This window comes from Cajanus cajan, chromosome 5 (genome assembly GCF_000230855.2).
Source record: "Cajanus cajan strain Asha chromosome 5, NIPB_CcT2T_4, whole genome shotgun sequence".
In the NCBI taxonomy this organism is placed as follows: domain Eukaryota; kingdom Viridiplantae; phylum Streptophyta; class Magnoliopsida; order Fabales; family Fabaceae; genus Cajanus; species Cajanus cajan.
Genome location: NC_138521.1, coordinates 58,424,476 through 58,437,918, shown reverse-complemented (window position 1 = coordinate 58,437,918; position 13,443 = coordinate 58,424,476). Strand labels below are relative to the sequence as shown.

General features: G+C 30.6%; 2 protein-coding genes across 2 annotated transcripts; one reads left to right on the top strand and one right to left on the bottom strand.

The window, feature by feature from the left end:
* ATVEX1 (Nodulin MtN3 family protein) lies at positions 1 to 6,270 on the top strand. The gene is made up of 6 exons (XM_029273135.2): positions 1 to 125; positions 434 to 470; positions 548 to 764; positions 866 to 1,027; positions 1,156 to 1,275; positions 6,130 to 6,270. Exons 1-6 carry the CDS (start codon positions 83 to 85, stop codon positions 6,232 to 6,234), a joined length of 684 nt encoding a protein of 227 aa, XP_029128968.1. The 5' UTR covers positions 1 to 82; the 3' UTR covers positions 6,235 to 6,270.
* Positions 6,271 to 7,811: 1,541 nt separating this feature from the next.
* On the bottom strand, positions 7,812 to 13,206 carry LOC109807805 (serine/threonine-protein kinase 52). Its single transcript, XM_020370442.3, has 6 exons — positions 12,687 to 13,206; positions 12,051 to 12,172; positions 9,242 to 9,438; positions 8,971 to 9,145; positions 8,482 to 8,616; positions 7,812 to 8,357 (listed from the first exon to the last, which is right to left on the bottom strand). The coding sequence occupies exons 1-6, from the start codon at positions 13,015 to 13,017 to the stop codon at positions 8,151 to 8,153; spliced, it is 1,167 nt and encodes a 388-aa protein (XP_020226031.1). The 5' UTR covers positions 13,018 to 13,206; the 3' UTR covers positions 7,812 to 8,150.
* Positions 13,207 to 13,443: the final 237 nt, after the last annotated feature.

Below are 13,443 nucleotides of genomic sequence, written 5' to 3'. Positions count from 1 at the left end.
TATGTAAAAAAAACATGTTTCCTAAACAATTCTACCTTCATTACTTTCTTAATTAGGTTTACCTTCTTTTGATGTTACAGCCATGGTTAACACTGGTGCAATAAGAACTGCCCTTGGAGTAGTTGGTTTGTCCATGAAAACCTCATACCATTTTTCCTTTTTCCGTTTCCATTTCATATTTTTTTTGCAATCCTAGTTTTTGAATATCTTTTAAGAAAAAAGTCAAGAACAATTTAATTAATGCAAGAATTATAAATTCTCTAATAATATTCTTCTACTAATTTTCCTACTTCTTTTACATACATACATATACACAATGTTTCATTTAATACTTTCTTTATAAGGTAATAGGAGGACTTGCAAGAGAATTAATAGAACATCATGTGGAATGAAGAGTTTCTAATGCATGCACTGTTATTTTAATTATTTGCAGGAAATATCATCTCTTTCGGTTTATTTATGTCTCCAGTGTAAATCCCTCTTTCTCTATCGATCTCTCTCTATTGTTAGTGGATGGATTAGAGATAATATTAATTATAATTTGCAGACCTACATTTGTATCAATATGGAAGGCAAAATCGGTGCAAGATTTCAAGCCAGATCCTTATATTGCGACTTTGCTAAATTGTGCAGTATGGTCATTCTATGGAATGCCCTACGTAAGTGAGGATAACATTCTTGTCCTAACAATTAATGCTTTTGGCTTATGCCTAGAGCTCTTTTACATTCTCATGTTCTTAATATACTCAACCAGGGAGCAGCGGGTGAGATACATGCATCTTATACTTATCAATCCTTAAATAACTTAATGTAATTATTTTGTCCTGATGAATTGGATTGGATGAACGTACTTAACGAATTTCAGAAGAAGATCATGCTAGTCGTCTTGGGTGAAATCATTTTCGTTGCGTTACTCGTAACTCTTTTAATGACCCTTGTTCACACCCCCAAGAAAAGAAAATTGATTGTTGGACCTATATGCATAGTATTCAACATCATTATGTACGCTTCACCCTTGACGGTCATGGTACGTGTAATTCTCTTGCTTAACATGCAATTTTTTTTTTGTTTTCAGTTTATGTAATAACGCTATAATTGTTTGCTTTTAATTAATTTATTTTTTTTTAATTTTGACCCCCCCCAAAAAAAGAGCAGCGACTCGTAATTCAAACGAAGAGTGTGAAGTACATGCCTTTCTTACTTTCCTTCACCAACTTCGCCAATGGAATCGCCTGGACGGTATATGCAATTCTTAAGTGGGATCCATTCGTTGTGGTAATTAATTATTAACTATTATATTACTAAATTTTGGTTCCGGTTTTAACTTTTATTTTTTCGTGTTTCAACTAGTTTGATAAAGCTTTGAAACCCTTTAGATTGCCGGTGAAGGCTAGGGTTGGAGACTAATACATGTCTTCCACCGGTCTAGGTTTAGGTTGAGGCCGGGCACGTGAGAAGAGAGGATTCGTTTAGGTTGCAGTTCTTTCTAGAAGAGAAGAAGAGAAACACAAGGGTAAATCGAGAACCATCCATTGAAAATTAAAATAATTTAAGGGTCATAAAACTCTTTCCCACGGTGGTCTCCTACCATAGTCTTCACCTTAGTTGCCATCCTAAGATATCTATGTTATAAAACTATCAAAGCATGGCTTGACTTCAATAGTACTTGACTGATGAAGTAGGCATTCGGAGTGAGGATAAAGAATGAATGCATTTTTTTATTTTTATTTTTATCAATAAGGATGGCTAAAACCCTAAACTAGAATTCACAAAAGAAAGAAAGGTACATCAAGCAAAAGAAAATGAATTCAAGGAGGTGGAGATTCATAAATATTATGAAAACTACCCTATGATGATGAGACCCCTCTTAGCAAATATATAGCTACTTGATTAACTTTGTTAAGTATGTGCAACAATTAACATGGATCTATTCCAACAATACTAACACCTTATTGACAAAAGCATAACATGTATGTTGTTGCAATCTTCTTTTAGCAAATTAACTATCTAAACAGAATCTGACTCTATAGTCAGAATCTGAATAAAACATATTTCACCAAAGATTTTCAATCCATAATAGATTGCCCATAACTCTACTTGCACCATCAAAACAAGATCCCAACTTGCAAGAGTAAGAATAACACTTCCAAGATGATCTTGAATAATTATTCCACAAGAAGAGATAGGATTTTCGGTCACTATTCCATCACAATTAATCTTGTAAAAACCTTCAAGGGGTTTGACCCAACAAATAAAATTTTGTCAAGAACCAATAATCTATTGCTTGATAATCTCCCCAGAACGAGCCATTACCTATCAAGCAACCTGTCGAGTATCAATTGTTTATATCGGGTACTCCTTCTACATCATATTTTGTATATTTAAAGTTTTTACATATTTTTAAAAAATATTAAATACTAATAATATATGTCTAAAATACTCTCATTTAATATATTTAAAAAGAATAGTTATAGAGTAAGAATAATGTTTTTTAAATGGACATAAAACTTATTTACAATATTATAAGTGTGATTGTGTTGTTCTCTAATTAGAATTGAAGTTTCACCTTGTTAATATATGTTAATGTATATTATTCAAGTCTACATTGCATATAAATGCATATAAATATCAAGGTAAAACTTTAATTTTGATCAAAAAGCAATATCAACCATATCTATGGTATTGTATCTAAATTTTGTCATTATTAAATAAGGGTATATATATATGAGGAAAATTTAATTAATATAACTTAAAATGTGTAAAATATATGTAAAAAATGGAACAAAAGAGAAAAGTTAAAATATTAAAAAATTATGGATTAGAGGGTACGAATTTATATTTATAGAACTTAAAGATTATTTATAGTTGTAGTTTAAAGAAACCAACTATAATCTATCAACAACCTTTGTATTAGGCGATCAACATTATGGGTGTATACATGGATCCAAGTTCGTGGCTAGCTAATTTTATTATGATATACTTTTTTAGTCCAATCATGAAGTTTACAAACTTGATAAAGTCGGCTAATCAACGAACTTCGCTAATTAATTTTTAAGATATTAAAACTTTAATATATAATTGTATATTTAGAGTTTAGGGTTTAGAGTTTAGTTCAATCATGAAGTTTACAGACTTGATAAACTTAATTTGTGAGTTCGTCGGCTAACCAACGAACTTCGCTAATTAATTTTTAAGATATTAAAACTTTAATATATAGTTGTATATTAAGACTTTTAAATTATTAAGATATTAATACTATATTTAGTTGATGTGTATATGTCATTTGAATTATTTTTAAGATATTTTGATACTTTTATTATTTGAGAGTTTGAGACTAATATATAAATATGGATAATATTTTTAATATTAGTGTTTTAATATTTAATAGTTAAGATCATTCTAATTGTTGATATATTTTAGTGTGATAGATTTTAACTTAAAAAAAAAATATTTTTTAAAAATTTTATGCATTTTTTTAAATATTATTTTTAAAATCATTATTTTTATAAATAAAAAAAGTCTATTTTGAAAATTGAGCTTTTTTGTCTCATTTGAAACACAAGTTTGTCGAGTCAAACCTTAAATGGGTTGATCATATACCCACCTGTAGTCAAACCTATGCATTAGAAATTTAAGAAATAAAAAAAATTAGTTTTTTCATATTTATATTTTACACATTTTATTTTTATGAAAAAACATAGTAAATTCTTGTCTTTTTATATAAGTAGGTGTAAGGTAGAGATTAAAAAAGAAGAAATTCAAGCATGAAATTAAAATTAGTACTACCCTTAATAGTCAATCCTATTTATAAAATTTAATTTAAAATAATTATTTATTTTTTATACAAAATTTAGTTTATGTCATTTTATTATTAATTATTTTTTAACTGAAATATCATTAATTAAAATATGTTTCCATGATTTTAGTGGAATACATTAATTAGACTTTTAAAAGGAGTTGTACGCTAATGGATTTTCCATGTACTCAGGCATTGGGAATGAAACATTCACTACTAGAAAAGTGTCATTTTCTTACAAATTTTTCTGCAAAAAAATATTCGTAAAATTTTTTTGCGAATTTTTTTGCAAAAAAATATTCGTAGAAATTTTTTACGAATTTTCCTGCAAAAAAATATTCGCAGAAATTTTTTGCGAAAAATAATTTACAGATATTTCTTACAAATTTTGCTACAATTTTAATAATTATAGAAATTTTTTTCCATGGTAAAAATTTGTAGAAAATATTTTAAGAATTTTATTTTGTTTCTTGCATATTTTCTTGCAAAAATAAAATTCGCAAGTAATGTTTACTAAATGGTAGAAAAATTTTGCAGGTAACTTTTCCTGCGGATTTTCCTGCAAATTTTAATCTGCAGGAAAAATAAAAAAAATATTTAAATTTATAATTTTAATATTTTAAAAAAACTTCAAGTCTCACATCGATTGAAAATAAAGCAATTAAAGAGTATATAAGTTAGGGCAACACTTACCTTACAAGTTGATTTATATGGTTGAGTGTTAGACTTATAATCTACCATCTTAGAATTTAAAAGATTATGTATCACATGTTGGAGGCATGGAAACAAATGCTTCGGATGAATTTATTGTGAGCATTTGAAAGTTGAAAAATTATTGATAGAATTTATAATAATTTCTTTATTTTTTTTATAAAGAATATTCTTGCAAAATTTCTTGCGAAAAAATTCATAAGAAACTTTCTTGCGAATTTTTTTCGCAAGAAATTTCGCAGGAAAATTTCCTGCGAATTTTAAAATTTGCAAAAAAAATATTATCCACGAAGATATTACCTGCAGATAAAATTTTGCAGGAAAATTTACAAGAACAGCGTTTCCTGCGAATTTTTATGAAAAATTCGCAAGAAAAGTCGCATGTAATAAAAGAAATTCTAGTAGTGATTATCGTGCCCACACATGATATTTCTCTTTTCCATGGAAGAGAAGCTTATATTTAAATGTTATTTATATATTATTGAAAACTACTCTTTACAAATTCTCTATTTGTTGTATAAATGAGAGGTGAGTGGGAGGTTGCAATAAGTAGGAGAGAAATAAATATTACTAACTTGGTTCCTATATTTAAATTACTCAATTACCTATTTCACTAAAATTAAAAAGAAATAGTTAATTTAATTAATAATAATAAATTTATTTTATTTATTTTTTCTAAAACTATCTTTTTATCACTTCTCTTTTCTAATTAATACTTATATTTTTTAACTAATTAGAGTGTATATTTTATATTGTTTCTCTTTCAGAATTAATACTCATCTTTCTATTAATCAATTAAAATGTATACTCTTTAAATAATTTATAACTAATGCATTTTACTAATTCAAGGGAACACACTTTAATTAATGATATTTTTAGTCTAAATATGATTGATATATGAGACAGTATAAATTAGGTCTTATATAAAAGAATAAATAATTATTCTAAATTAGGTCTTAAAAGTAAAAGCAGATGTAATAATTAGATAAATGAATAATATAAGGATAGTTTAAAAAAATAGAGTAAATTTATTGTTATCAATTATATTAACTATTTTTTAATATTAATAAATTAAGTAATTGAGTCTTATATATAAGAATGAAGATATTACTTATCCATAACAAGTTTCATTCCAAACTTTTTTACACAAATTAAAAAAATTAAAAAATAGATGAAAATATGTAGTATTTTAAGAAATTAACCTTATTATTAATGATTCATTTTCAAGGAAATTAATTTTTTTTATAAGAAGTCATGTAACACAAAGCAATATTCTGAAGATTATTATTAATTAAGGATATAAATAAATAATATTATATGGAAGAGCTAAAACTATACTTATATTTGTTTTAACACTTATTTTTTTCCTTTTAATAATATTTATTATAAGCTGGAGAGAGTATTATTTATGAAAGCAACAAAGTAAGCAATTTTCCTTAGAAGATATTGATCTAAGTTATAGATTTGTATATAGTAAAGATTTTATTAGGAGAAATAAATTTGCTTCACACACACCAAAAAAGAAAATAGAAGAAATAGTGTCATCAATAAATTGATTGTGAAAAAAGAATGATTTTAGGGTATATATCATGATTGCTAACAAATGTTTTGGAATGGTGTAGATTCCCAATAGCTTGGGAACACTTTCTGGATTGTTGCAGCTCTCCCTCTATGCCATTTACTACAGAACAACCAACTGGAATGAAGAAACCCCTAATATTGTATGATTTCTTCTTCGAACTGAGAAAGATCGAAAGTTAAAGGGGGAAAAAAATGTCAATACACAGAGGTCCCTTTAAAGAATAAGTTATTTTGTAGTTTTGAAATCATAACATTCATCTCGTGTAGATGAGATCGTCACACTCCTTGTTGTTGTATTGTTGTGGGCCTTAATGTTGCATATGCTCATTTGAGCTCGTTTACTTTATTTTTTTTATTTTTTTATTTTTTATGATAATGAACTGGTGATAGCAAAGGAGAATGACATAAACTTGGTGCTTACTTACTCAACATTATCAATATACTTATTCAGATTGGTATCACAATCAACATTACTTGACATATAGATAAGTTTGAAAATAAATTATCCAAGAAAAATACTCACATTAAATGCATTTATGATCTTTGATGAATATTAGTTATTGTTTTCAGTGGTTGATTATTCTTACTCATATCATGGTTAAAAAAAATATATGAAATATCATTGAGTAGGATATTACTTGTGAAATTCTATACTTATTATAAAAACTAAGTTCGTCAGGTTAATAAAATAAACCCTCCAAAATCACTATCAACTGGGTGATTCGAGTGTCATATATCTTCTCTCTTTGTAGTTTAAACTGATCCTATGGGTACTTTTTGAACTTTAATTATATTCACATATCCACATCAAACATCAAAATATTTATAATTAGCATTCCATGCAATCTTGATAAAATATTTTAAGATTGTTTGGATAAACTTTTTCATAAATACTTATAGAAACTCTTCCATAATAATTGTTTTAGCATACAAAGAAATTGATTTCATTTTTTCTTCTCTTAAAAATTCTTATGAAAAAATTTATTCAAATTAACCCTTTATAAATATTTTCTTTGATAGACCTGAAGTATTAGCCCACCGTTTTGGTAATTGTCAATAGTGTCGAGAAAGGGATAAAAAAAGTATCAAGAAAAAGGAAAAACCTAATGTATTAAGGGTTAACAAGAATATATTCACCTTCTAATTTTAGTGGATTATGGCAATGGTACGCTTCAAATTAAATGAAAGATTAATACATTCTTGTTCGCTTAAAAAATAAATTCCCTTTAGAGAAATCTTCTAAACTTTGTGGACTTGCTCCTCTTCCTAGTATGATAGACAATTATTCTTTTCATCAAGAACTTGGCACAAGACATCGCAAAAGTTATTTGATCTGAACCCACGTGGATGACCAAAAGCTTGAAAATGTTTCAATCCAAAATATGCCTGTTCAGTTTTTCTTTTTATATAAAAGCGACTTTGCATGCAATGCAATTGTATCTCACTACTGTTGAACAACTATTCCTATTTTCGTTGTTTTCATCCTTTAGAAGAATTAGGCTTTAGTCAACATTCAAATAGTAATGGCACTGTCCTTGATGGAAATATAAGTAAAGAGAATTGTGTGAAACATTGATTTTGATCTTTATTTTCTCTCCATTCAATCTTGATACCACATAGACCACTCAAACAACATTACCTCACCACTACCTTTCTCAAAATACTAGTAGTTTTCAATGAGCAAACTAATATAGAGAATGGATATGAGAATACCAAGCAAATGGATCCAGCTTAATCACATCAATTATGATTGAAATAGTATAATGAAGATCCTGCATGTTACAAGTCCAATCCGGCAAAGTGAAAGTAATACCCAAACCCACAGAACCCAAACCAATGTGGGAAAAAAAGGTAAGAGTAAAAGAAAATGAGAGGTACAGTTTTACACACCCAACATATTGACATGTCACCAGCACCTCCTACCTGTACTGTACCCCCAACTGTGTATTTGTCTCATCTAGTATCCAAATCCTGTTTTCTCACTATAGATACAAATGGATTCTTCAAATAGTGAAAAATCACTATAACCAAATTGTTTGATGGAGTAAAGAATAAAACTTTTTCAGGGCCCTCTATGCTTGCGGAAGCAAAAGCAACCCTGCTGCTGATCATGAGGGATCATACCTCCACCTTTGGATATGTCAATGGCCTCCAGCATGGAAACTACCTCATCCATCTCCGGCCGCTTGTCAGGGGAGGCATCCCAGCACTTCTTCATTACATTTGCTAGAGAACTAGGGCAACATCTTGGTATTTCTGGTCTCAAATTCTAAAGTTCCAACAGAAGATAATAATATAATCATAATGGATTCACAGAAACCGAATCCACAGTGATAAACAAGCACTGCATGCTCAAGTGAGAAAGTTCAATCAAAGCAGAGAAGAAAATATACCTGGCGAACAACAGCCGAAGTAATTTCTGAGAAACTTAGGTCAGGATATGGCATGTCACAACAATATATTTCCCATAAACAGATGCCAAAACTATACACATCACATTTCCTGTTATAGGGGTTGCCGTTTAAAACCTGTAAACCATTCCCACAGGGAAAATAAAAAATAAATAGTCAATTACAAGGGCTTTCTCTTTGATCAAATTAAAATATTTTATCTTATCTTTTTTCTTTTTGATTCACAGTTTCAGACACTATTTTCTGCAACATTAAGGTCATCATCATGCATCCTCATTGAAAAACTCTCTGAATATGGCAATTGGAGACATCTACCCCACTTGGATGAAATATGGGGACCGGATACACTAATTCCCCATCAAAAATCTATTTGTACACTACATGCCTTTGCACTAAGGCCTCCACTGTGTCACACATACTAGCACAATAATTTCTAATTTGTAAACGATTTTAAAGGTATTGACTACACACCTCTGGAGCCATATAACCAAGAGTACCAGTCTCCCCAGTCATATCATTAGGATTTGATGCCTCAACACGTGCAACGCCAAAATCAGCAATTTTAACTGTGCGGGTCTTATCCAACAACATGTTCTCTGTCTTTACATCTCTGTGGACAATCTTCTGAGAGTGAAGATAACTTAGCCTGTAAAACCAAGTGAATTCAAGTTGAGTAGTTACACAGACAATAACGAGAATTGTTGTTCTCAACCTGCTAAACCACAATAGAAAATGTAATTACCCTCTTGCAAGATCAAGTGCCAGCTGGATGACAACCTTAAAAGCTAACTTCCTCCTCCTGTTCTTTATAAGGTATTGTTTCAGATTGCCTCCAGCAAGATACTCCACAACAACACAACAGACATTGCTCGGCATGCCAATTAGACCATTATCAGTTTGTATCTGCAACTCAGAAGACCCCATCGTTGCGCCTATAAACTAAAAATGGAAAATGTAAATGATTAAAAAATCTAGGATAGAAAAATGCTTGCAGAAAAGTGCTTAATACCCTATGGAAAGAGAGAAAACAAATTAACTGCAAAATATCACAAGATTGAACAGGAAAGAGAATATGTCATGAAGAAAAAGAACAAAAAAGGTAATAGGGGCTTGATGATTACACTTGTTTTCCATACCTGCGTGCATCTTTAGTACCAGGACAAATGGACAAGGACCAGATCAGGAAACCCCCAACATACCAAATGAATGGACATAAATGTAATGAAGATACAGAATATCTTTTCTTTGGTCCAAAAAGGGTCTATGTTCATTTGAAGGAGAATGTGATAATAGACATCAAATTTTCCAAATAACAGATTCACTATAAACAATAGAAACCTGAAGACTAGAAGCTTTCATTGCAAGTAAATTTCAAAAAAGGCTGGCTTATTTATTTACAAGCTTCTGTTGGAAAGGTTGTAGTTAAGTTACTAGTTCTATAATCAATTCATAAAGGATAGGCTATAGTCAATAGGGAATTTTATTAAAAAAAGAAAGAAAGAAAGAAAGAAAGAAATCCAAACTTGTTAAAATTTAGTCCACTAAATATTATCTAAAAACTCTTGAATTCAAGCACTGTATCTTGTTAATAAGGTTAGTATAAGCAACTAATGCCAAAAGTAAATGCAATGATACTTCTGTGAAGATCTTCTACGAGAAGACTCAGATTAATCTATTCCAACTTACATATCACAAGAATCTCAGATATCAACAAAGAAACAATAAGAAAGAAAAACATATCTAGGACAGTTAGGTTCATATGTCGTGAATAAACTTCAATATTTTACAACAATAAAAGTCTGATCCCACTGAGATTGCCTACATGAATCACACGATGTCATTGGACTCAGATAAAGATCAAATCCTCATAGAACTTATTCATCTTGAGATCTCTCTTAAGTCTTAACAACTTCCTCCACTATCATTATTGGTCTCCCTCTCTCCCTTTTAACAAGACTAAAAATCATGCCATCTACTTTTTTCACGTGTCCTTCTAGATGTTTTCTTTGTAGGTGTCCAATAAACTTCAGTATTATAAGATTAACATATTATTACTTCTGTAAAATACTTGAATTTCTCATATTTCAGTGTTCTACCAATGGATTACTAGAATACCATTACAGTAGGTAACCTGCATACATCATGCCCGTATAACAATGTGCATGAAAATTTTTAAAACAATTATTATAGCCCTCAACAACAAAAAAAGGAAATCCCTTCCATAATTGCAAGCAGATTCAAGTTTAGTGTGGATTTAAATCACCTGTCCCATTTTCCTGTCTCCAACCCTGTCCCCCAATAAAATTATGACACATCAATTAAAATGTCCATTAACTTCATTAGTGTAACTTCCTATTTTCTCTTTGCATGCTCACCTTCTCCACCATTAACATGTTCTCGATCTCATACACCACACCAGAATACTCATTTATGAACCAGAGACAGTTAACATTCATCAATCCTAGATTACATTGTTTCTATATTGCTTCCTGTTTTTGTCATTTTACATTTCACCACACTACTTCTGAAATTACTGGGACAGCCGGATGGCATAGCAGACTGGAGCAGGGTGAATCCTCTGCACTTCAGTTTCGCATTTCAGTTTCTTGCAGTGCCAGCTCAAAAATGCAGTTATTGCTTGGGTTTCATTGCTGGTAAATGTGGTCACCTGTTGGATTTTCATTATCGCCTGAGATTTTGGACGTTATGGTGCCGCTATTGGTTTGGAGATTTCCTGGTGGGTAGTCATGTTTGGCATGTGGGCACATCTGGTGTGGCACATGATATCAAGAATATGTTATGGTGGAGAACATGACAGTAGGGGGGAAAGAGAGGAAGTTACACAAACTGCGCCTTAATATCTGTTAAATTCTTTTACACATGAGCTGGACATTTTAATTGACGTGTCATAATTTTATTAGGGGATAGGATTGGAGACAGGAAAATGGGACAGGTGATTTCAATCTGTTTAGTGTAGGTGAAAGGAGAACAGAGAGCTAAGGTGGGAAAGTGGTGATGACGTAGTTAAGAAGGAAATCCCTGAAATGTAAAACCCACAAAACTTGGCATCCTTGAGAATTAAATATTTATCAAAAGACATAATTACAATGACAACACAAGATTTTAACTTAGGATTCTATACATACTACTTCAAATCCCTCTATCACTAGGCCAACTCTAATAGTATCCAAAGACATAATTACTTGAACCCTTTGAAAGACATCATCAATTCATCATATACAAGTATGCAACAACAAATAAAGTATAAAACTGAAAGCAGATCTGCATAGACATAATATGCAAAGGCATATTTATAAACAAGGACTGATTTGGATTCTATTAAAAATGATACCCTCTGCTAATAATATAAGTTCACAGGACCTCAGACGGCAGGAAGTTCTATGTTTGGATGGATCCCTCCGTCCAAATAATATAAAATAAAATCAGCATACGCAACATTGAAACCACAGTTCAGCTCGACAAATTATAATTACAATAACAATAACACAAACAAAATAACATAAATTGATGTTGAAGAAATTGAAATTAACCTTTGTGACATTGGGATGAACAAGTTTATGCCAAACAACAACTTCCTGGGTAAACGCTGCCCTCAACGAGGCAACTTCTGCTTCTGTCCTTTGTCCTTCTTCTCCCCAGTCCAACAATTTCACTGAACATTAAGCAAGTAATCACACTAACTGTGATCAGTTAAATGCAGAAAAGGAAACCACTAATTTTACCCAAACAATAACATCGTATTAATTAAATTCACCACCCATAAGACCAAAACCGGAACGGAGGGATCACATGAATTTTAAGACGCTAAAAGTATCATCCAAATCTACACACTATTATTTCCACAAATTCAACCCCACACCAAATCATTGTAAAAGTCAACTCTTTTCGAGAAAACCCAGAAGGGAACTAATTGGAGGAATTTAATTCAGATGATAATTTTGCTGAAGAAAATAAGAACTTCTACAACTTCATCCGTCGAAATTTATTTATTATTTACACGGATTAAAAATTTAATTTTGAAGAAGAAAGATGGTTAAAAAACACATTTTTAAATAAACTCCACCAAGTGGGAGGGGAATTATGCATCTGAATCTGATAAGTAAAAAATTGATCCCAAAAACTTTCTATTTTTTTTTTTTTTTTGTGTCAAGAAAGAAAACACAGACCAGCAACATCTTGGGTATCATAGACACCACGATGGACTGTGCCAAAAGTGCCACGAGCAATAGGACTCTTGATGATGAGTTTAGAAGGGTCAATCTCCCAGTCCTGCTTTCGCTTCTTGAAGTTAACGACAGCAGTGTGTCTCTTAGATGCAGTTGGAGAAGCAGTGGCGCTGGTGGTGTGAACATGAACTTGATCAGCATCTTCATCCTCTTCGGAGCGCTTTTTCTTATCTATGGTCAACACCTTGTTGAGGTGCCTCTGCAACTGTTCGTCTATGCTCTTCAGATCAATCTGATCCGCTCTCACGAACCCATCACTGGTTTCCTTCATCTTCTTCTATGTCCTTCTTCCTCTCACAGAGAAAGAGAGAGAGAGGGAGAATTTGGGTCTTAGATGTTTGAGTTGGTGTTGGTGTGTTGCTTGTTGTTGTTCTTCATCTTCTTCTTGCCCTCATCCATGTGGCCACATGGAATTGCCTGCTCATAACGTGTCCATATGACCCACTTACATCTCTCCTCTTTCTCTTCTCGTATTTTATTTATATATTGTTATTATTATTATTAAGGAGATAAAGATATTTTTGTGTCTTTAATTTTATTTAAATATTTTAAAATTAAATTAAAAATTAAATTTAAATAATAAAGATATTTAAAAACTTAAAAATTTGAGTAATTAAAAATATTTAATTTATTTGAATAATTATATAAGTGATTATTTTTTATTATTTAAAAATTTAAGATTAAATTTATCTAAAAA